Consider the following 24,335-nt stretch of genomic DNA (forward strand, 5'->3'; position numbering starts at 1 on the left):
GATCAGAGGATATAATTTCATGCAGGATGGAGCGACACCACACAGAACCAAGGAGGTCTTCGAAACCATCCATAAAGTTTATGGTAATCGCCCAGTGAGAAATGATAAGTCGAATAGACGTCTAAGACGTTTAATAGATGTCCAATAGACGTTTATTAGACATCTTAGACGTCTAACAAACGTCTATCCGACTTGTCATTTCTCACTGGGCGGCCTGGGATATCCGAAATTTGCCCAGGGGGGTCTAGAATGGCCACCATACTCCGCATTTGAATCTATATGATTACTTTCTTTGGAGGTACATTAAAGACAATTGTTATTCTGGAAACCCGGAAACAGTTCCAGATTTAGTTGCAGCGATTAAAAAAGTTGTCAACAACATAAAAGACGATATGTTAGAGAAAGTTTTTACGAGTTTTCGTAAAAGAATTGAATTCTGTACCGATTCAAATGGTACGCACTTCGAAAATATTTATCACTAGTTTACTCAACTTTACTTAAATATTGGCATATTTTTCATGAATAAATACACTGATATGCAAACATTCTGTTGAATTCAATTTATACCCATTCAAAATTGCAGACTTCCCTTTTTTCAACGCAGCTTTAGCCATGTCAATAACTATCATGCATTTGCAAATGACAGCTGATTGGTTTCAACACAATCCCATGGGACACCCTGTAATTATCTTAAGGGGATCCTAAAGTGACTCTTTTACCGATATAACATTATATATTTCTTTTTGTATCGAAATCTTTTTATTAACTGCACAGAATAGTAAATGCTTCTCCACGATTAAAGTACACACAGAAACAAACCGGGAACCCCCGATTTTATGTTAAAAACCAAAAAAAATTGAAAAATCGTAAAAAAGTCGTAACAATATTTGCTTAATATAAAAGTTTTGCAGTTTGTATGTACAAAATAAGATAGGTTCCCGCTAGATATTGCACGAAGGAATATTAATAAACTTTTAGAAATGAGTTTAGAAGCATAATGAAAAAGATTTCGGTTTAGAAACCGGTTTGTTTCTGTGTGTACTTTAATCGTGGAGAAGCATTTACTATTCTGTGCAATTAATAAAAAGATTTCGGTACAAAAGAAATATAATGTTATATCGGTAAAAAAGTCACTTTAGGATCCCCTTAACACAAAGAAATGATGCTAACTTTCTAAATTAATTTCATAAAATAAAATCTACATTAGTATAAAGCTTACTATATATCAATAAATATTATATATATGTAGCAAAATAAAGAAATTTTAAAAATTGAAGAAAAAAAACATAAAAATCTGTTGAAGCACCATCGTATGTATATATTAATGTAGCAGATAGTAGACAGAAAACTTCATTAATTTTAAAAATTGTTATTTTTAGAAATAATAATTATGTGTGTGTGTGTGTGTGTGTGTGTGTGTGTGTGTGTGTGTGTGTGTGTGTGTGTGTGTGGAGAGAGAGAGAGAGAGAGACAAAATAATACAGTCAAATTTTAAAATACCGTTTTAAGTAAATTTAATATACTATATAACATCCATTTGTAAACAAAATTTCGGAACTTTATCCATCTTTTTTTTTACAACATCGTACATACTTTTTTCTTTCATACTGAATTGTTCTATTTTATCTTATCTTATGATAGGTAGAATATATAATTTATTATCATTCATTTTTTAGTTACACTACTAACTGCAATAACATTCAATTGTCTCTTAATCAAGCGAAAAGTATCTCTTACCTGCGTGAAATGTAAATTCGGACAAATGGAAACACTTTCTTCCTGAAGGCTGTTTGAAGGAGTATAATCCTTCGGTATAAAAGTGATAGTTGCCTTTGTCAGTACTAAACCTTTCAATAAAACACATAAAATTGTTCCAAACATAATTTGCATTTTTCGTAAATACTTGCACTCAATCGGTTCCCGTTGAATCCTCAGTTAGTTATTTTTCTCACTCTACTAATTCTGATGTGTTAATCGAATTGATATTAATTCACATATATACATATATTTTCGATAAATTCTTTAAAACTCAGTTTTAACGAATCGCAAGTTATTATCTTCTAATATTATGTTTTTAGATTTCTCTTTATGGTCACGATCACAGTATATATTTTAAAATTAAATTAGAGAATTCTTAGTAAGTAAATAATTTCTGTTTTTTGGGAGAACAAATGACAATGCAAAATGATACATATTCATTGGATTGTATAGCGAACATAGGAATATAATTATTATTATCTTTCCTTCTTCATTAATATTATAGTAGAAAAACAGTCAATAAAAAGATAACCACAATCAAATTACAAACGATCAAAGAAGTTATAGAATTATAGATCTTGTAACATTTTCAGCCATATTCAAGCACACGCAGCGTGCAATCAAATTCATTTAAATATTTGCTATATCTTTTATTAAATATATAATGACAATTCGTTCGTACGATTGTGTTACTACATACAATTGTGTTACTACGTATGCTTTTCAAAATTCACTATATGTACATAATTTTTTTGATATTCATTAGATGAAGTTTGAATCAAACGATAAGTAACGCGGTAGTGTGTTCTGGCTAGCGATCACAATAGTAACTGACTTCGAATGATCATGTGTTGCCATATGCTATACGTATATTATGCCATCCTGAAGATTGTTTACGTAACAATGAATATGCTACTGATTTGTTGAAATATTTTGTCAGAACATTTAAAGTATTATACGGAAAAGACACTATTGTTTATAATATACATAATTTAATACATTTGTGTGAAGATGTAAAGAGATATGGATCTTTAAATACATTCTGCGCTTTTCCTTTCGAGAATTTTATGAAAGAACTCAAGAAAATGTTACGCAAATCAGAAAAACCATTGTCACAATTGAACAACAGAATTAATGAACGCGCAATAACTAAATGTGAAAGTAATTTTAATAATAGCAACGTAATAAATATACCGCTACTTCTACATCCAGATGGAAGAAATATGCCCTTAGGATGTGTAAATTCACACAAAAGTATGAAATTTGCAAAATATTTGCTGACGACGAATTCTGCAGATAATTGCTGTTATTTAAAGGATGGATCAGTGTTTTGCATCGAATATATCGGCTACAAAGATAACATACCTATTGTTGTTGGAAAAAAATTTTGTGATCTTCAGTCCATTGCAATGTATTCTTGTAATTCCCAAGACATGAATATTCATACAGCAACGCGGCAAACAAGTGTGGAAGTAGTATCAGCAACGCAAATTGATGCTAAAGCTGTAAAAATATTTTTCAATCACATGTATTATATAATGCCTCTTTTACATTTGTAAAAACAGTGAGTAGTGTTACCTTTATTTATATGCATATAGTACTACATTTATTTTTATGCAGATAAATGTTAAAAGTTATCAAAAATCTTCGATTTTAATCTTCCTTTTTCTAACGACTGTAACGTGAAAAATATTTTTTTTGGATATTTTCTCTTATATGCCAAAAATAACGCCAATTTTATTGCCATCACTTTTTGATACACTTAGAGCTTCTGCCCACAGGACGCGGAAACGCTTGCCACGCGGCAAAAAGTGACGCAGTAATCAATCAACGTATTGTTGTCCTAGCGTTTATTAGCTACCGCGTAACTTTTTCCCGCGCGGCAAGCGCTTCCGCGTTCTGTGGGCAGGAGCTCTTATTTGTATATGTGTAATATATTTTTTAGCATTACTGAGGAAAATGATATTCAACATTTAATCAGTACTAAAATTTAACAATTTCAGATGTATTATGTAATATTTTTTGACGATTGGTGCTCCATAGTACCTGACGTTTGGGTAAATGTTAAGGCAAGAACCTTCAAATGGCCACCAAAAGAAATAAACGTCAGAAGAGCTGTTCAGAAAAATATTTTTCCCTGTGACGACTGGGATGTTCAACAGTATAGACGCATTGTAGGGCCATATGGTAATGAAACTGAAACTATGTAATTTTATTTTGGAAGAATTTTGTAATTACATCAAAATTATTTTGCATAGATTCTTATGAAACAGCCATACAAGCCGAGAAACGAGCAGAAACTGTATCCACATCCGATGAAGGACCAATGCAAGCACTAAGTCAAGGATATTCAATTATACAGGAACCACAAAAAAGAACAATTAAAAGACCACCGTTTCATGATGAACTTGAAAATTACAGCAAAACCGGTAATTAATTCTATTCATTTAATCGTTACCCAAGAAAAAAATGCGTATAATATGGTCAGATGTAAATATACATAATTAGATATGAAAAGATTTGACATATATATAATTTTATATAATCATACATAATAATATTCGAAAAATGATGTGATATGATCATATCTTTATTATCATATTCGACTAGATCTATTTATATATGAAAATAGATGATCAAATATTATTATATAAAGATGTGATCATGTCACGCCATTCTTCGGATATGATTATATAAAATTATATATGTTATCAAATCTTCATATCTAATAATTATGTATATTTACATCTGACTATATTATACCCATTTTTTTCTTGGATAGTGATAATAATTCTAATAATAATTCTACTTATTTAATTGTAATTATTTTATCGTTAATAAGAACAGTAAATTAAGTAATAGTATTTAACTTTGATAGAATATCTAAGCAAGAAAAAGAAGAATGCGTTAACGCCTCCTTGTAATTACGTACCATCTAATAATGTCAGCAATCTTCGAAACAAAGGATTTAATGGTATTTATGGTTTCAGTTTTTCTTCACGGGAAAAAAATTTGTCCTAAATGGATTTTGTCAATATCTGATCATGTCTTGCCAAATAGAGTCATATATGATATATGGTTATCATATATGACTGTATTTGATAATATATATCATATATACGACTATATTTGGCAAGACATGATCAGATATTGACAAAATCCATATATGACGAATTTTTTTTTCCCGAAAGTAGTAAAGTTAAGTTAACTGTATTCTATGGCTATGGTCAGGAAGATGTTATGAATGCTTCGAAAAATCATTCATATATCTTTATTTTCGTGGAATGTAGAACAAAAATAGAATAATGTTCCGAAGCATATCTAACGTTTCCCCGACCGCAGTCAAAGTTTAATAACATTAATAATATTTTGTAGGATCTACAGAAGAAACGAACCTCGTGCAAACGCCTTCTTGCAGTGGCGCACAAGTATCCGGAAATGTTACCAGTCTTAGTAACTTGAATGGTACGCATAATTATAGGATATACAGGGTGAGCCATTTTAATTAACGCACGCAATTATTTCGGAAACAAAGCATTTTAGAGAAAAATGTTTCAGACAAAAGTTTTATGGTTTCGAGGGGGCCATAAGATGGTATCATTGGTTTGACCCTGAAGAGTTATTTGAAGGTCACATGAAGGTCACCTTCAATTTCTTAAATGGAACCTACTATTTGTCATTGCATATTCTTGTAGCTTATCTCGAGAGCTTTCCAAAACACTATAATTATGTACTTTTTTGTTAAGTACTTTTTGAGTTATGAGGCTTGAAATAATTTCTTAATTTTACATAAACCGTAAAATATCTTGTAAAATATTCATTTTTCGATTATCTTACCTTAATACTTTTATGTACAAAATAATGAGAGGAATCAATTGGTGTAAAGAAAACACATAGTTGTTTTTAAGAAAAAATATGGAATTGTTAATTGCAAATTACATATTTTTTCTTCAAAACAACTATGTGTCTTTTTTTACACCAGTTGATTCCTCTCATTATTTTGTACGTAAAAGTATTAAGGTAAGATAATCGAAAAATGAATATTTTACAAGATATTTTACGGTTTATGTAAAATTAAGAAATTATTTCAAGCCTCATAACTCAAAAAGTACTTAACGAAAAGGTACTTAATTATAGTGTTTTGGAAAGCTATCGAGATAAGCTACGAGAATATGCAATGACAAATAGTAGGTTCCATTTAAGAAATTGAAGGTGACCTTCATGTGACCTTCAAATAACTCTTCAAGGTCAAACCGATGATACCATCTTATGGCCCCCTCGAAACCAAACAACTTTTGTCTGAAACATTTTTCTCTAAAATGCTTTGTTTCCGAAATAATTGCGTGCGTTAATTAAAATGGCTCACCCTGTATATGGATTATCTATGTGTGTGTGTGTGTGTGTGTGTGTGTGTGTGTGTGTGTGTATAAGTTGGGAAATGTGTGTGTATATATATATATATATATATATATATCACACACACACACACACACACACACATTTCCAAACTTACTGCAACGATAACAATGAACTTTATGTGATGACACTTGCTGCGAAGTATTACTTAAAGCTAAAATGAAATCCTATATAAATTATATTTTATATTTTGCAGAATATATGAGGAAGAAAAGTGTGCGTCTTACTTCTTGTGTGCAAGTACCCAGAAATAGCAGCCAATTTAATAAAGGTAAGCAAAATAATGGTATGTTTTTTTACTTTTCAGGAAAAAAAGAAGCTTATATAAAGAAGTGATTAAATACTTTGTGAAGTTCAATTAATGATTTGTTGTTAATAAATTGTATTTATTTATTTCTTATCTAATTAAACTATTCATGAAGTATATAGCCACTTGTTTATAAGCAAACTCTTATAGCAATATTTAAATTAGATTATGTTTATTAAAAAATTATCTTTTTAAAAAAGGGTGCTAAGTCCACATCAAAAACTGTTACATATACTTAAAAAATTTTCAAATTATTTTAATTTTGTGTAAAATATATTCTAGAAAAAATAATATAAAAAATTGCGTTAAATGAAAATTATATAAAATAGTTTACAATGAATGAAATTTAATAACACTGTGATGAACAGTATAACTAACAAAATGAACTCACAGACTTTATATTTACAGATGTTGACATTACTGATGAGGAATGGTTGAACGAAAGTTTAGTAGGTGATTACGTGTCTTGCGATAATGCTAATGTGCGTGATGATGGTAATGGGCTTAATAATGACAATGTGCCTGATGATAATAATGATGATGATGATGATATTGGTGACAATATGATTAGCCCTGATAATGTGCTTGACGGTGATGACATGACAACTTTCAATGCCAACGGCAATCATTTGGAAAAATGCTGTGGTATGTATTAAACTTTATTCTTTATTCTTCCTTCTTAATTATATCGTTATATTGTACTTATAATAGCAATATGTTATATGTACTTAATTTCGTATGTATGTACTTGTGTAAAATAACTAAACAGATAATTTTAATGATACTTATAAAGAGAAATAAATATTTTTCTTTTTTATCTTATACAGATGCGTGTCGTACCGAACAAAAAATTATTAAAAATCTCATACAAAAGAATACGAGACAGTTGGAGATAATAATAAATTTAATAAATAACGCAGGACCAGCTAATACAATATATAATAATGACGAAGTCCAATTATTGCCGGAATTTCCGCTATCAACAGTTGACGAATTTTTCAAATTTGACACGGATCTCCAAAAGGACAGAGAGATTCGGAAACAATTAGTGAGTACTTTTCTGTTTTTGCGTCCATTTCTTTTTTCTTCTTCTCTCCATTTTTAAATGTGAAATAAATGTATATTTCCATAATTCAATCAACAACAAAAATTCTTTTGTAGAGATAAAAGTAGAAGACAAAATCTAGATATTGAATATACTGGGTGTCACACTAATTAATTCCTCTCATTATTTTGTACATAAAAGTATTAAGATAAGATAATTGGTGTAAAAAAAACACATAGTTGTTTCGAAAAAAAAAATGTAATTTGCAATTAACAATTACAATTTTTTCTTAAAAATAACTATGTTTTCTTTACACCAATTGATTCCTCTCATTATTTTGTACATAAAAGTATTAAGGTGAAGTAATCGAAAAATGAATATTTTACAATTACCTCACCTTAATACTTTTATGTACAAAATAAGATATTTTACGGTTTATATAAAATTAAGAAACAATTTCAAGCCTCATAACTCTGCAAGTACTTAATGAAAACTAACTTAATTATAGTGTTTTGGAAAGCTCTCGAGATAAGCTACAAGAATAATAACGCAATGAAAAATAAATGGTTCCATTTAAAAAATTGAAGGTGACCTTCACATGATTTTGACAACGCTATTCAAGGTCGTGCTAATATTACTGTGCATTATTTGAAACCCTATAACTTTTATAGGAAACATTTTTGTCTGCCGTTCTCGGTTTTCGAGATATTCGGCTGATACGGGTGGTCTGACACACCCCGTATATATATATATATATATATATATATATATATATATATATTTATTTATTTATTTATTTATTTATTTATTTATTCATATAATAAAAACAATTTTGAAAAATAAAATAATGAAAATAATAGGCTCAACATAATAATAAATTACTAAGGGGTAAAAAGGCAAATAAAAATCAAAAGACACGCGGTTATTAGTGCGCAAATTTAGATATATAGTATAAAATATTTACTTAAATTTACTTAAAGCGTAATATATAACATTCTTTTAAATTTTATTACAATTTTTGCTGCCTTTTGTCGCTTAGTAATTTTGAAAGAAGCTCTTAAAATATATTAAATTCATGTTTCCTTTTTCTTCAAGCGGCTTAAATTGAAAATATTATTAAACATTTTTGTAACATTCTGTTATAGAAAAGGAAAATTGCAAAAATTGGAGGAAACACTTTCGTTCACAAGACAAGGAATATTATAAAATACACATTATCGGATGAATTGTGCCGCAAATTATCATGGACAGGCCAAAAAGGATCAACGGCAATTAAGGACACAAGTTTTGTCACAGTTATTATGGGTAATTATTATTTCTTTAAGATATATTTTTATTTCTCCTTTTTATGTAATATTGTTTAAAAATAGTTGCACCTTTAATGTATTCGAACATCAGTATTCGAGATAGTATCTAACATATGCTTAGATGTAACGTGCACTTTTAACTTTAAATTTTTCTTCAGAATTATTAATAAGATCTTACTTCAAATTTCGTTCAAATATTCTTCTACACTTTATACTCTTTCCAATTTTTTACGGATCAAAATTTTTATTTATATTCTTTCCAAAAGTTGCAAACGTTTATAGCTATACTTTACTTCATGACTACCCTATTCTAACTATTGGAATTAAAGCACAAAATATTTTAATAATTATGTAACAAATCGTTTTTCAGCATACGTTTCGGACGACGAAAAAAGTAATATGCACGATATTAAAAAGACCATCCAAGAATGGTTACGACATGCGGGAGATCGCCTCAACTATTTAAGGAACAAGGAGAAAAAGGTTGGTAAATTATTGAAAATTCCATACGATATTATTTAAAAAACAATAGGGCTGTATAATGTTGCTGCATAACATTTTTAGTGTTGAAAATGAGAAAACATTGAAATTAATATATGTTTTTTAATATATGTAAATGTATATCTTAAATCATATTTCACTTATCTATTTCAATTATCTTTTGTATATTTTTTTACAGCACTATGACATATGAAGATTTTATTCAACAAAATGAAGATTGTGACGATGTGCGCAATGGAATGCTTGGTCATCATCGCGTATTGATGCTACTAGACTAGTTGTACCATTGAAAACTTTGTATCAACCAATTAAGGAACGAGTAGCTATCTTCCGCCAATTCAATATGATCCAGTTTTATGTACAAGATTCAAGCCTACGGCACACGGTACAATTTTTCGTACTGGATTTGATAAGATTTAGTAAAATATTAGAAATGCTGCATTCTGATTGGTGCATTTTTAGTATTTTACTAAATCTTATCAAATCCAGTACGAAAAATCGTACCGTGTGCCGTCGGCTTAACATGCAGAGCTATTTTAAATCCATTATATCAAGTAGACTATCGTGCAAAATTATGGATCTGCAATTTTTGCTCTCAGAGAAATCCTGTAAGAAAAAATTCTATCCATTTTCTTTTAAGCTAAATCATTTTAGCTAGACTAGAGTTTAACTTAATTAGATTTAAGCTAGCAATTATTCAATTTTGGAAGTAAATTCAGCAGAATAGTAAGCTATAGGTCCTTGATAAAAATGACTAAAATAATATGATTTAGATTGTACAGATCATAAGATTTCAATCTTGTATTATAGTATGTATGTATATACACAGCATATATATGCTATACACATAAATGAATAGAGTAAAAATCATTTTTTATTTATCACAAACATTTTGAAAAATATTAAAGTAGTTTATTTCTATTAGAAATTAAAGTATATTTTTATGTATTTCTTTATTATGATATATTTACATTCATATTCTATTCTTTATTACTTCATTTAAATTCGTATTTTATTTAATACATAATTCTCTTGTAATATTCTCCTCTCTATATCATATAAGATATAATTTAAAAAGTAATCGTAAATTATTTATTAGGAGCATATAGTGTTCATAAAAATATGTATAAATATTCAAAATATAATAAAGAAATGAACTTAAGATGAGTTTTATTATTTATTATAGAATAAATCAATAAATCAATGCAGCTATTTTACCGACCGAATTACGCACGTCTAAAAGTCGTCTTAATTGAAATGTCTGAGACGTCTTTATAACATCCTGAGTGAGACATTTAATTATGTCTTGATTGGGACGTCTTGAGTGAGACGTCTTAAAACAATGCCCGACAGATATCTTAAATCGGGACATAAGACGTCTTAAAGACGTCATAAAGATGTAATTCTGATAACTTCTTAAGACGTCTTTCGAAATTTAATGACGTCTTTAAGGCCGGTATTCATAGTCCGATCTTATATTTGAGATCGTCTTAAGTTCGAGCTTGAAATGCTACGCAGCCATTTGATTGGTTGAATGAGGTCTTAAGTCAACCTCGGACCAGACTTAAGACAATCTTAAATATAAGATCGGACTATGAATACCGGCCTAAGACATCTTTAAGACGACATAATGTTGTGTGGGCTGATACCAGGTACCAGTGATACAGCGCTGGTTAGCCGCCATTACTGTCGCGCATGCGCGAAAAACCTGACCCACCTGGCAACTCTGTTCCAGGCCGGTATTCATAGTCCGTTCTTATATTTAAGATCGTCTTAAGAACCCATTCAACCAATCAATGACCGCATTGCAGCTATTTGATTGGTTGAATGGGTTCTTAAGACGATCTTAAATATAAGAACGGACTATGAATACCGGCCTAAGACCGTGCTCACTGTACATACTTTATGCACGTGGAAGAGGACCTGTGTGAATTGTTTCTTTTATTTCTAAAATTACTTGACAACTTTCGTAAAAGGATTTGCATGCTCGTTCATAAATACATGTACGTATTAATATCTAAGCGTTTATAAAACATTATTCAGTTAATTGTATTCGCGCACAATTTGAATGATATTTTCGTGATCATCGAGAGATAAACCACTACGCTTGTCAAAAGGCATCGCAATTGTTGCCGCTTTTGTTTTTACTTTCTCGCACGAATAAACTTTAGATCATTATTGCCTTGATTCTCGCATTTTTTTTTCGAAATGTATTTTTTTAGGATACTATTTCAAGCCACTGCACTTTTTTTGTTACAGATCAGAGTTTAAAAAAGAGGCGTAATAAAGGAGAGAGAAGGAAAAGGATAGAGAAAAAGGCGGCGTTGGCCTGAAAAGAACGACGAGTGCCTATAGGAGGAAGAAAGGAGCGCAGGAAACGCTGAGCCAAGCTTTTTTTAATCGCATTCTCTTATCGTTTCGGCGCGAGAAAGATATGTTATTCGTGATCGTAGGACGACTGTAAAGTATCTAACTGAAGGGTCGAAGATACCTTGTCCAGTCATAATCGGGTAAGTTTCCTTCGACTATGTTATATTAAAATATGTTCGGCACGTGTCGCGGGTAGTAAAGAATCTGAAAAATATCGAAAAAAATGTGTGTACATCGATGCTCGTTGATGGAGAATTGATATGAGAATTCTCATTGGGTATCGGATTTATCGGGTTTTCTTCGTCTGTATTTTTTTCGCGCTTTTTTACAATCAAGATATTTTATTTCACGCGCAAAAACTGCAGCACGGACGAGCAAACTGTTGCTTTTTGTCCACCTCTTTTATAGATGTAGTATAAATGTTACATACTTTTCGTATCTCTCTTCGCGGTTATTTACCGAGATACGTATATTATTCGCTTGGTGTGTACGCTTCTCAAGTGTATCGTTCTATAAATCAACTGGTGTCCTTTGTTGTTTACGTCACGCAACGTGCGATTACGTATTTCGTATTTCGTTCGCTCGCCGGTATCGTTCAGTAACGTTCTCAGTAACGTGAGCGAACAAAGAAAATTGATCTCTTCGACGCGATTTCGATTTTTTTAAGGCGGGACGATTTTGCAACTGTTCACAAGAGATAAAAAATAGACGATATGACGAATTATGATGCCGATATGGATGCCGAGCAAGAGCAGATTTTTGATAGGTAAGAACAAAGTTAAATGTTATTGCTTGCAAAATATTTTGTGTTGTAAAATCGGAAAGAATATTAATTTTACGGATATTTATGGAATATATGATTTTTTACAATTTATATATGCAACTTTAGGAATCTTTAAATCGTAATGTTAAATTTATGTTCATATACATATATGTAATTTTCATCACATTTATACTTTTTATAATTTTAAAATAATTTTGATGTAATATTTGCACAATATGTATTAAATTTATATCGCACATATCTTTTATATATTTTTTATGTTTGTATATTGTACTTTTTATTAATTTTTATAAATATTTTTTTTATTCAGGCCGGATGCAGAGTATAGAATATATGTGAATTGTTTGCCACCAGAGTTAGACGAGGTATATTTTGTTAATTTTAATTGTAAATTATAATTATATCGAAAATTTATATATAAATTTCTTTTTTTAATTTGATATTTTTATATATTTAATTATATATTGCCAATTACATATGTCTCTCATGAATTTTTATATTATATATTATTTATATTTTTGATTGGAATATTTTATCATTTGATAATGATAATACTGTGTTAATATTTAAGGTTGCTATTAGAGAAGTTTTTAATCAATATGGTAGAATTACTGGAATATTTTACCCTCATAATGCCACATGGGCTTATATTACATATAATTCATATCGTGAAGCGGAACGTGCTATACGAGAACTCAATGATAGAAGACCGTTATATTTAAAAGTTACACTTGCGAAAGAAAAGTCTGTTATAAAGGAAGAGGAATTGCAAAGATCACCTGTATCGGAAGCTTCTGGAGGAAGATCAAGAGCAAAAGATGCTACTGCAGAATCATCTGTGTCTACTCACAATGATACAAAACAGTACAATCAATATTAATTATTATTAAGATGTTATTAATTACTATGATTAACAATTATCCCAGCAAACACAGAATATTGTAGCAACATTGCTGCAATGTTGTAATATTGCCGCAATGTTGCCGTAATATTCTGTGTTTGCTGGGATTATTATTCCAAGTTTTTAAATATATCTTATATTAAGTTTTACATTTTATATATTCCTAAAAAATATTTTAAGTATTAAATATAAATTGAGAATATGTATGTAACAAATAGCTTTTATATTTTATATATTTAATGCTAAAGTGATATGGTAGTAAAATATATATATATAATTGCAGTCAACAGGGTATGGGTCATGGTCGAACAATGAATGTACTTTGCAAGCATTTTGCATCACAAATGACAATGTCAGGTGGATCTACAGAAAATGGATTATTACCATCCTCTTCACAAGCATCTAATCCTTATGAAATTGAGGAACCTACTCTAAACACAAATAAATTATGGACAAAGTAAATAAATACAACGGTTGTGTTAATACTTATTTTATTTTGCATACTTATTGTATTTTATATATCATATTTCAGAGGTGCGATAACCATCACAGAAGATGGACAAAGACATGTAACCCTTGGACGTGGTTTTACACGATATGAATTCCCAAAGTCGAACCCTAAAGTTGAAGAATACATTGTAAATGTATTCGAAAAACGGCATAATGTATGTTATAATGATATACGAATGTAGATGATATACAAAATTATATAAAAATTTATAAATTCATATAAATATTACAATGTTGTTCATTATTTATTATTCTATTTAATAATTTAGCTGCTAATATAACTTGATTTAAAGAATTACAGAATTAATTATACATAATTATATTTTTTATTTTATATAGGGATTATATGAATATGGAGATGATAAACTTAAGAATGAAGTACAAAAGTGCCTTCTTTGTTCCAATAAAACAAACAAACATTGTGAAAAATGTAACACATATTACTGTAGCATCAACTGTCAAAGAAATGATTGGCCACGACATAAAATCGAATGTCAACGCATACCGTAATTATATACATTATTTATTAAACATAATCAAATATGTTTAATATAGAGTAAATTGTTGTAATAATAAAAATCACATTTAACTGCACATGTATTTCTACTGATATTATTTGTACAAACTTTTTATTTTGAGATAAAAATATTGCTTGGATGAAATTTTTGTTTTATTATCAATTGATATCAATTATCAAATAATGTAAACGAGCTATAATATGTTAAAGCATTTGTCCATTATATTTATTCTATATTATTAATCACTTTTCTAACATAGTTAAAATTTCTATTTATGTAACTTGATCTTTTTCAGAAGATTAGTGGAAGAATCAGTTAAGGATATATCATCACTGCAAATTAACAAAGATGAAAATCAAACAAAGATACCATTAACATTAAATAAAACAATTACAAGTAAAACAATTGCATCTAATGAAGTAAAATTGCGACGACCTAATGCATTTAATGCAATGCAAGCAGAGAGTTCAAATAACACAGATGCAAATACTAATATGCATAAGAATAATGTAGATATTACAAACTGTTCAACTAATAATGGTATTAATGATCGGGAACATTTGTCTATTCATGATAATAATACTAATGTATATACCACTAAAACTGCAGATCAACCTGCATTAAATACAATGAATACCAAAGATTTTTCTACACAAAATCAGTTGCAAAGATGTAATAATACTAAGGAGGATATTGAGAAGTCGAGAAGAAATGATAGATATTCGACGACATCTAACCAAAATCATTATAGTCGCAATCATAATGGTGCTATCAGGAAAACTATTCCTGATAAAGAAAAATCCGATAATAGTAATTTAAGAAACAAAAATTATAATAGTAATAGATCTTACCAAAAGAATGAACTGCAGATTGATAAAAAGCCTACTATCTACAATGACAGAGAAAATGGACCAGGAAGTAACTCTTCGAGCAGTAGTACTATGGTGGATGAGGATTTAAATTTCTGTAAAGATACATATTTATCAAAAACAGAATTCACAGAAGTACAAATTTTAATATCATTGGATAATAGCGAGTATTGGATAGCCACTTTAAAGGATTCAGATACGCGTACGAATCTAATGACAAAGTTACAAGACGTTGCAGGAAAATCACGTAACGTGCAACCGATTATCAATGGTGTTTATGCTGTACTTTATGAAGGTATTTGGCACAGAGCTGTGGTAATATCTTTGAATCCTGTAAAAGTTCATTATCTCGATTTTGGTAACGATGAAATATTACAAAAAGATGCCGAGATCAGAGGTATACCTAGAGATATGATTAAAATTCCTCCTCTTGCTAGAAAAATTCGCTTGACACCAGCCGCAAGTGAAAGATGTAAGAATTTCCGATATGACGACATAATCTTTGTTAAACTGGTGTCCATAGATGCTCATAAAACGATTATAGTAGATGTGGGAGAGCAATCAGAACATTTATTTTCACCTGTGAAAAATGTTTCAAATAAGAATACAGCAGAGAAACTTGTACGACAAGAAAACGTACAAGCATCAAATGAAAATCTAAAGGCTTCCATGGTTCAAATACCTAGTATCTTAAATGCTTTTGCTGATTTATTCACTCAGAAAGCAGTTTCTGAATTAGAATTTACGGGTCTCATACAAATTCATGAATTTACACAAGAGAATATTTATAGTGCAACTTTGGGTCTTCAAAATTTTAAGACTGAAATTGAAATGCTTTTAACTTATTTACAAGATGATTGTGCAAATGCACAAGAATTTGCACATTATAAGTAAGGATATTACATGTACACACAAATATATATTTAAAAAATATTTTATATTGATTAATATTAAAGATCTGCAAATACACATTTACTATATATTATATATAAATATTACATAAGCACAGATAGTTGGAATGAATAGAAATATTTTTTTTAGACCACAAGTGGAAGAACTGTTATGTGGCGAAGGAAAAGGTACCTGGTATAGAGGATACATCTTATCATCTTCAACATCATCTGATTTATGTATTATTGCAATAGATGAAGCTCGAATTGTGGAAGTAAATAAAATTATACCATGTCCTGAAAAATACTTAAACATTTATACTATTGGGGTAATATGTGAAGTAAGCCATCCTAATAAATTGGAAGTGAGTATCTTTACTTTATATATTGTATAAGATATATTGCTCGCTCGCGCGTGCGCGCACACGCACATACACATAGACATACGTATGTTAAAATATTCTATTAGATTGTCCAAAAAGTTATTACAGTTTTTGTTGTTTAAGGTTTGATTATTTTTTTCATATAAAATTGTTTCTTTACGTTAATGTTATATATTACATTTTAAAGTGCAAACTTCGCTCTACATTTTGATAATGATTGTATTTTTGATCATGATGTCTTGATGTCTTTGGCCCATATTCTAAATCCTCTTTTATCGATAAAAGTGCCTCTAAAAGTGGCATATAAGCCTTCTGATTGGCTACAGGCCGCTTTTAGGAGCACTTTTATCGATAAAAGAGGATTCAGAATATGGGCCTTTGTCTTTTTACATAATGTTTTTGATACTGGTTTGTATTTTATTAATAATTATGTTTCTGATATTGGTTTGTGTTTTAAGAAATCACAATAACTTCTTGGACAATCTAATATTATACATACAGTTAAAATATTGTAAAACTTATTTTAAATGATTATTTTATAAAATAATTATTAAAAATCTATATACTAAATTTATAAAAAAAAAAAATAAAAGAAATTAAATAAGAATCAATTTTAAAGAATATATATATATATATATTGTTACGTCCCTGGTTCGTGTCGCGGTCGAGTCCGTCGTGGAACGAGAAGAAGTCCGTTGTCAAGAGGTTGTTGACAGCAGCGGCTGTCATTTGAGTCTGGTGCCAGCTGCCAAGCTGAGCGGACGCGTCTCGTTTTCTCGTGTTACCATTATCGTTATATCTGTTATATTCTGTGTTGTGTTCATTAAAGTTCCTGTGTTCTTGTTACAAATACGAGTTCTCATTTACGAGTGCGCGAGCGCGAGCGAGAACGCGGGTGCCGATCCTTGTGTCGCGCGCGATCGATAAATATCGTTCCGCGGACGCAACAATATATATATATATATATATATATATATATATATATATATATTATATTATTATATGTGTATATTATCTTATAAATAAGAATCCATTTTAAAGAATATATATTATCTTAATTAAAGAGAGAGAGAGAGAGAAAGAGTTATAGAATAGGTTGTATACTTTATTTATATATGTTATACAAAATTTAATTTTAATCATTTAATATTGTTGCAAGGTGGGAGAAGTATATAAATTCACAGCAATTATGAATGAACAAAACCACAAGCAAGAAAATCTTAAAATAAAAATAATTAAAGACTCCAAACTTGTATGCGAGGCTATAATGAAGTCTTGGAAATCTATGATAAGTAACTCTGATAAATCGTCAGTTCCTGCATTTTCCGAAATAAAGAGTGGATCTCAGGTTTGAATATTAAACATGTTTAATGTTAAAATATATAATCTCTAATTAAATAAAATAATATTTTAAATTATAGTTAAATGGCAAAAGTAAACAGATACATCCAAGGAGATATAAATAGTTTAACAATTATAATATTATACAGAATTTATTTGTTTGTTCTATTTGTTTCTATCTAGTTGTTCAAATTTCTATTTGTTATGTAGACATTACGGAAATGAAAAGATATATATTTAAACAATGAGAGATGAAATCTGTTTACTCACCCTACTCTAGTTCATATATATTGAAGTAGCTTGCATGTGTGAAGTTGATTCCATTATGTTCATTGATTATTTTAGATATGTCTTACCAGTTATCGAAATCATTATTATATGTTTGCGCGTTCTTTGGATGAAGAGGCAGTAGAATATTATAACACTATCATGCAACGTGTAGCACAATGTGCACGAACAGGTAAAATAATCGATTAATTAATGTATTAATTAATAATTATTAATCACTTAATTGATTGATTAATGATAACGAGGTGATTAGTTAATATTGATCAATTATTTTGTCCTCTTTGCAGCACCGTATCTATCTGAACCTCCAAAGAATATACAAGCAGTCATCGCGCCATTCTCTGATGGCAATCGTTATCGCGCGTTGGTCGTAAAAATGCAGAATGATAAAGCACAAATAGTATATACAGATTTTGGAAATGTGGATGAAGTTAACATAAAAGAACTTCAAGTTTTACCGGAAAACTTGGCACTGGTCGGTGATATTCTTATATACTAATGAAAGAATATTATATTAACTCGTTGAATATCGGTTTAATTTCTTTGTCTATACATTTTTTATAGCAACGAAGTTGTTCGGCAAAGATAAGTTTAAAAGATGTTCCTTCCGACGCTTCTATGAATACAAAAGTAGATCTTTTCCTTCGCAAGTTAGTAGGCAATGAAACATCCCTGAAATGTGTATATGAGGGTGATCCATTGAAAAATGGAGTGTATTTGATGACGCCTACAAGAGAAAGTGTTAATGATGAGATAAAGCAGTTATTAATACCAACTTGGAAGCAAAAGGACCATGAGGGTAATTAATTGTAAATTAAGAGACATGCCTAGAAAGTAACATTTTATTCATTCAAAATTTGTATATATGTACTATATAAATATATCACTTTGTTACCTAATATTTTTCAAAACATAGTTTTTTAAATTTTAGTATGCAAAATACTCTTCAACAAAATTGGCTAAGAAAAATATATTATTTTCCTTTTATATTTCAACTAGTTTTTTATTCTTTTAACTTTGTGTGCGCGCGCGCGCGCGCGCGTGTGTGTGTGTGTGTGTGTGTACAAAATATAATCTTACATATATGCTATCATACAATATACAATATATAATTTTTATGTAATTATATATTAAATATTTACCTGTTAAAATATGGATTATAAATTTATTTTTTTTCTGTTGCAGACAACACTTGCTACATGCTAAGTCATATAGAAGTTGCCAGTTTAGGACGTGTGGGTGATACAGTAAATGCAGTGGTGTTAGATGTACGGGAAGCTGGCACATATATGATGGCTCCTTTTGATATCGAATTGCATACTCATATTACCCAAGTGATGCCTAAATTGGTAAATATTGGTTAAAAAGTATTTATGTTTTTGTATAATACACATGTAATAATATCTTATTTTGTTCCAGTTAAGAGAATATTGTGAGAAAGCAGAATATTATATACCTAGAAAAGAAGAATTATGTTTGGCACTGTATGAGAATGAGTGGTATCGTGCAGCATGTTTGGATCCAAAACAATCCTATACCACAGCTAATATTTTCTACATTGATTATGGCAATATAGCAGAAGTGGAACATAAGAATATAAGGTTAATGCCTAAAGATTTCATTACACCTGCAGCAATGGCAAATTTGTGTACAGTTGTCAGTAAGTATTAATTTCAGTAAATATAAACAAATAATTTTTCCATTATTCAAACTTTGTACTGTTTATTACAGATTTGGCACCTGTCGACGATGCAGGCAATTATTCACCTGTCATACGACAAAAACTAGCAGAATTAGTACAAACTGAATCGATTGTGAAAATTAAAATCGTGAAGTCTCCGGAAAGCGGAGATTATGAGATAGAATTGGTTGATATTAAAAAAACGTTAATAGAAGAAGGTCTCATACCATCTTCATGAATTTTATTTTTTTTACATATATTATTAAGGATTATATGATCTTGCGGGAGGATTAAGATTTCACTCTTTTATTTTTAAATCCTTATATTGATTCAATTCTATTGACATTTCTTATTTGTTTTAAATTATGGACAGTCATATACTCGATTACGAGATATTAGATGCTTTCCATTTACATCAAAACTCAGATAAATCTCACTTCTGTCTTTCTTCATCATTCATGTTAAAGAAAGACAGAAGTGAGATTTATCTGAGTTTTGATGTAAATGGAAAGCACCTAATATGTTCGATTTTTAGTTTCAATTCATCATCATGTGCGTTTTTAAAGCAAGCAGTTTTATTTTCCATGCGTACGTTTAATGTAGTATTTTGCATTTTGTTTACAAGATCATTATTTTCATATTTTTCATCGCAGAGATATTCTGGTTAAATAGGGAAGAAGAGTTTTGCAATTTATTAATAAAAAATTAACTCAGTATTTTTTCATTTTTTTTATTATGTATTTCCTATATTTCCCTATATTTATTATGATTTTAAATTACTCTCTATATTTTATACGATATCCAATTTATGTAGTTAAGAGACAGATTTATGTAAAATTGTCTAGAAAAAAATGATCATTTTTTTTTTCTTTTTCAAGTGTTTTCGGCCTGTCGGTCATCTCACACATATGCTATATTGCTGTGGATAGTGTCCTATATATTAGAGAGTGTAATAAAAATAGATTAACATATATACACATTTAAATGATTCTGCCAGTCCTCACAATAAAATCATATACTACTTTTAGTGTTTTGATTTCTTCTTTATTCAACCAATGCCATACACAGTCAGGGCTGCTAGCTCCTATCATATTTAATTTGTGGTTTAAATTGAAATTAAATCTAATTTCATCATAGATATTACATGTGAACACAAAATGATTTATATCTTCCACCTCGTGTCCACACTCACACCTCGGTGATGCTATATATTCCTTTCTGGCCAATGATTCATTAAGATTATAATGATCGGATCTAATACGATTGAAAGTGGTAACAAATTTTCTTGGGAAGTCAATGCCTGCAAACCAAGGATATCTAACACTTTCATTATAGAATTTTTCATAGTATTTTTTACCTTTAAATTTGAATTGTTTTTTGAGTTCGTCGTTTGTTTTTTTAAACATGTTATTTCTAAAAGTTTCTCTGAGGTCGGTGATAGGAATTTTAAGGGAGTTGTTTGGAATTTGATTAGTAGCTTCTTTCGCATTGCTGTCTGCAATTTCATTTCCTTTTATATCCATATGTGCTGGTATCCAGGCAAATATGATTTTTCTTGTAGGTTGTTTTTCATTGATAAGTAGGGAATACATTTTACGTATTTCCACGATGTAAGGATTTTTATATACATTGATACTGTTATTTTTTAGAGCATGTATGACACTGAGCGAGTCGGTAAAGATTATAATGTCTTCATAGTTGTCTGTTTCATGGATCCAGGCCAGAGCCCCGGCTATAGCGCAGGCCTCTGCAGTAAATATAGATGCGTTCTTGTCAAGGCTCATAGTATAGACCATTTCTTCTTTTTCTATGTAATATGTACTACCTACAGACATGGATACGTCCTTTTTAGATCCATCAGTATAAATAACAGTTAAATTGTCTTGAAGATTATGTTGCTTTTTGAAGAAAGTTGTAACTTCATTATTGCTAAAGTCTATTTTATATCTTTTTCCATTCTCCTCATCAACTTTTATATTATTTGTGATGGTCCAGAAGTCATTGATGAAGACTTCAAATTTTTCCGCAGTGGCCAAAGTATTCACGTGTTTGTTGCATTCTTTCCAAGCTTCTGACAGGATGGATGGCATTTTCCATGGAATTTTGTATCTGTATTTGTTTTCTTCATTTATGTATTTATTTATAGTGTCTTTGATAGAAAGGCCGCCATAGGCAATTATTTTAGTAAGGGTGTTTCTGGCCAGATAACCAGCCCTGTCAGCCATGGTCATGACTTTGGATTCGGCCGTTATGACATTTGTAGGGGTCGAATTTCTATATCCAAGGGCAGTTCTCAGGTCCATATATTGGGCCCGCTCAATTTTAAGACGATTATCTCCTCTAGTAGGTATAAAGATGTATGACCCATAATCAGCAATAGATCTGATTAGGCTTTTATATAGCATGAGGGACGTGTTGACCTCCAGACCTCTGCTGACCCTGTTGAAGAATTTAAACATGGAGTTAGCGTTTATCATTCTATCTTTAACTTCATTGCATTGTTTAGTGAAAGATAAGTCCACGTCAAACCATATGCCGAGAAATTTGGCGTGTCGTTCTAGTCCAATTTTAATATTATTTATGTTAATATAGATATTTTTATTTATGTGACCGTTTTTATTGAAGAGGAGTATAACTGTCTTCTTTGATTGTAGCGTAAGACCCAAGTCATCCAGGTTATTTCTCATACAATAAATAGCTTTCTCTATATCTGAGATCATTTTATCGATTTCTGTCAATGAACAGTACATCACCACATCATCCGCAAACTGGAGGCTCCTGATGGAAGGCGGGACACCGCAGTCCACCAGATTGGTGTAAAAATCATACAGAATCGGGCTAAGGACTGCACCTTGCGGGAGCCCCTTGTATGTAAGTTTACTAACAATGCATTCCGAATCTACAATGAACCTGACCCTCCTGCAATACATCCATTGCTCGACAAATTGTGTGATCCTGCTAGGGCAATTTTCACTTATTAGCTTATTGATGAGAACCCGGTAGAGTACATTGTCGTACGCTGATGATATATCCAGAAAAGCTGCCATGGTATTTTTTGTATTGAAAAAGCCAGTCCTCACAAAGGTAGTGAGTTCTATTAAACTCTCCGCACAGGATCTTCCTCTTCTGAAGCCGTTTTGTTTTTGATTGAATTTATCGTTATGTTCTGCCCACCAATTGAAACGTTCAGCGGTGATCCGTTCCATGAGCTTGCCAAAACACGAAGACAGAGCTATTGGTCTGACTCTCTCCTTGTCCTTCTCCCTGGCGAAAATAAGAAACTTTATAAAGCGTTAACAACCGTTGAGTGAGGGTTTTCTGAGAGTTTATATGCTTTTCAAACTTTGTAAGAGCACTTACATAACGCTGTTGGGTTTTGAATGCTTATCAAACGCTGCAGTATTGCAATTTTTGTTCTACAAACACTTTATATAATGTTACATGAAAGTTTTGCAATGCTGAGGTAACATTTTTCAGAGTACGTTCAGTAAACGTTGATACATCTTCGTGTACAGAGTTTACTATCAGACTTTTCAAACGTTTAACAAACACTTTTTCCAATACCGTTTTTTCACTTTCAGCAAATACCTTTTCAATGTGGCGAATTGTACGGCGTTTACACAAACGGCTTGGAAACGCCTAAGAAACGTCTAAGAAATGTAATAGTACATATGTATATAGAATATGCTTCCTCGCTTTGCCGCTATGCGGCGCTGCATCAAATTAGCTAACTCGTATTCAACTTTCCGTCATAAAGTGTATATAAAGAACTGATACTAAGAACGATCCGAAGTTTATTTTTTCTTTTAAGGACCGTCTACGATGGAAGTAATATGGAGTGGACGGTGGAGTAAGGCGTAAGCGAATGATTCTTTTCCATTTCGCATTACTCTTAGTCTTACTCCACCGTCCACTGTACCGATATTATTTTCATTGTAGACGGTTCTTTAGTCAGTTTAATTTAATAAACTGATTTAATTTAAAATAATTTGTTTACCCACACAGCACATGTAAATTCCGAGAATGTTCTGAGAATATCACAAAAGTATATTGCGTATGTTCCAGGAACATTCGAAATACATACTGCGATATACTGAGTATGTACTAAGAATGCTACTATGTCCGATTTTTCCTGCTTCTCAGTACATACTGAAAATATCTTTTAGTATATAATAAGTATATCTATAGAATGTCTTGAGTATGACATTGGTATATACATATATGTACTAATAATGTACTAATAATATACTCAAGACATTCTATAGATTAACTTATATTTTCTATATTTTATATATAAATATAAATGATATGTTACCGTAAACACCCCATATCCGTTTTTTCATATACTTACTAGTAAAAATATACAAATTTTGACTACTAAGTATACGGAAAAACAGATTTCGAGTGTTTACGGTACATATATATATAATCCATTTATATTTATACTATAAATGGATTATTGGTGT

General features: G+C 30.4%; 3 protein-coding genes and 1 long non-coding RNA gene across 9 annotated transcripts; 2 read left to right on the top strand and 2 right to left on the bottom strand.

Annotated features, from left to right (window-relative positions):
* The first annotated feature begins 2,628 nt into the window (after nucleotides 1-2,628).
* LOC145959717 (uncharacterized) lies at nucleotides 2,629-10,496 on the top strand. 3 transcript variants are annotated; one of them, XM_083078832.1, is made up of 11 exons: nucleotides 2,630-3,322; nucleotides 3,762-3,945; nucleotides 4,017-4,187; nucleotides 4,637-4,732; nucleotides 5,134-5,223; nucleotides 6,371-6,445; nucleotides 6,890-7,126; nucleotides 7,309-7,529; nucleotides 8,672-8,831; nucleotides 9,204-9,316; nucleotides 9,513-10,496. In XM_083078832.1, exons 2-11 carry the CDS (start codon nucleotides 3,762-3,764, stop codon nucleotides 9,525-9,527), a joined length of 1,362 nt encoding a protein of 453 aa, XP_082934958.1. In that variant the 5' UTR covers nucleotides 2,630-3,322; the 3' UTR covers nucleotides 9,528-10,496. The 3 variants fall into 3 exon arrangements, 2 of the variants coding, with proteins under 2 accessions (XP_082934959.1, XP_082934958.1); XR_014435142.1 differs by lacking the exons at nucleotides 9,204-9,316; nucleotides 9,513-10,496 and adding an exon at nucleotides 8,035-8,148 and having other exon boundaries at nucleotides 2,629-3,322; nucleotides 8,672-8,810; XM_083078833.1 differs by lacking the exons at nucleotides 4,637-4,732; nucleotides 5,134-5,223 and having other exon boundaries at nucleotides 2,629-3,322.
* A 704-nt stretch (nucleotides 10,497-11,200) lies between these two features.
* Nucleotides 11,201-23,642, top strand: LOC145959710 (tudor domain-containing protein 1-like). Of its 2 annotated transcripts, XM_083078819.1 has the most exons (18): nucleotides 11,201-11,337; nucleotides 11,594-11,844; nucleotides 12,372-12,470; nucleotides 12,799-12,853; nucleotides 13,060-13,352; nucleotides 13,673-13,846; nucleotides 13,922-14,054; nucleotides 14,239-14,405; nucleotides 14,713-16,176; nucleotides 16,328-16,541; nucleotides 17,719-17,907; nucleotides 18,246-18,360; nucleotides 18,476-18,663; nucleotides 18,753-18,987; nucleotides 19,374-19,537; nucleotides 19,608-19,848; nucleotides 19,920-20,087; nucleotides 23,451-23,642. In XM_083078819.1, exons 3-18 carry the CDS (start codon nucleotides 12,418-12,420, stop codon nucleotides 23,510-23,512), a joined length of 3,915 nt encoding a protein of 1,304 aa, XP_082934945.1. In that variant the 5' UTR covers nucleotides 11,201-11,337; nucleotides 11,594-11,844; nucleotides 12,372-12,417; the 3' UTR covers nucleotides 23,513-23,642. The 2 variants fall into 2 exon arrangements, with proteins under 2 accessions (XP_082934945.1, XP_082934946.1); XM_083078820.1 differs by lacking the exon at nucleotides 23,451-23,642 and having other exon boundaries at nucleotides 19,920-20,896.
* LOC145959731 (uncharacterized) lies at nucleotides 13,882-16,540 on the bottom strand. Its single transcript, XR_014435152.1, has 3 exons — nucleotides 16,370-16,540; nucleotides 15,690-15,866; nucleotides 13,882-15,381 (listed from the first exon to the last, which is right to left on the bottom strand). It is a non-coding gene; the product is annotated as an uncharacterized LOC145959731 (long non-coding RNA).
* LOC145959711 (uncharacterized) lies at nucleotides 19,716-23,784 on the bottom strand. 3 transcript variants are annotated; one of them, XM_083078823.1, is made up of 3 exons: nucleotides 23,230-23,784; nucleotides 21,227-23,133; nucleotides 19,716-21,169 (listed from the first exon to the last, which is right to left on the bottom strand). In XM_083078823.1, coding segments are annotated over exons 1-3 (2,229 nt in total). In that variant the 5' UTR covers nucleotides 23,232-23,784; the 3' UTR covers nucleotides 19,716-20,849. The 3 variants fall into 3 exon arrangements, with proteins under 3 accessions (XP_082934949.1, XP_082934948.1, XP_082934950.1); XM_083078822.1 differs by having other exon boundaries at nucleotides 19,716-23,133; nucleotides 23,230-23,783; XM_083078824.1 differs by having other exon boundaries at nucleotides 19,716-23,150; nucleotides 23,230-23,783.
* Nucleotides 23,785-24,335: the final 551 nt, after the last annotated feature.

Source organism: Camponotus vicinus, unplaced genomic scaffold, assembly GCF_025532165.1.
Source record: "Camponotus vicinus isolate PSW18456_S1 unplaced genomic scaffold, iyCamVici1.0 SCAF_1, whole genome shotgun sequence".
NCBI classification, from domain to species: domain Eukaryota; kingdom Metazoa; phylum Arthropoda; class Insecta; order Hymenoptera; family Formicidae; genus Camponotus; species Camponotus vicinus.

What these genes read in the sequence shown, in the direction of transcription:
- LOC145959717 (XM_083078832.1), top strand. Translation starts at nt 3,762, where the DNA reads ATGTATTATGTAATATTTTTTGACGATTGGTGCTCCATAGTACCTGAC. An exon ending in TGAAAATTACAGCAAAACCG is followed by an intron (nt 4,188 to 4,636) that starts GTAATTAATTCT and finishes TAACTTTGATAG; the next exon opens with AATATCTAAGCAAGAAAAAG. An exon ending in TCGAAACAAAGGATTTAATG is followed by an intron (nt 4,733 to 5,133) that starts GTATTTATGGTT and finishes AATATTTTGTAG; the next exon opens with GATCTACAGAAGAAACGAAC.
- LOC145959710 (XM_083078819.1), top strand. Translation starts at nt 12,418, where the DNA reads ATGACGAATTATGATGCCGATATGGATGCCGAGCAAGAGCAGATTTTT. An exon ending in CAAGAATTTGCACATTATAA is followed by an intron (nt 16,177 to 16,327) that starts GTAAGGATATTA and finishes TATTTTTTTTAG; the next exon opens with ACCACAAGTGGAAGAACTGT. An exon ending in AAATTTGTGTACAGTTGTCA is followed by an intron (nt 19,849 to 19,919) that starts GTAAGTATTAAT and finishes TGTTTATTACAG; the next exon opens with ATTTGGCACCTGTCGACGAT.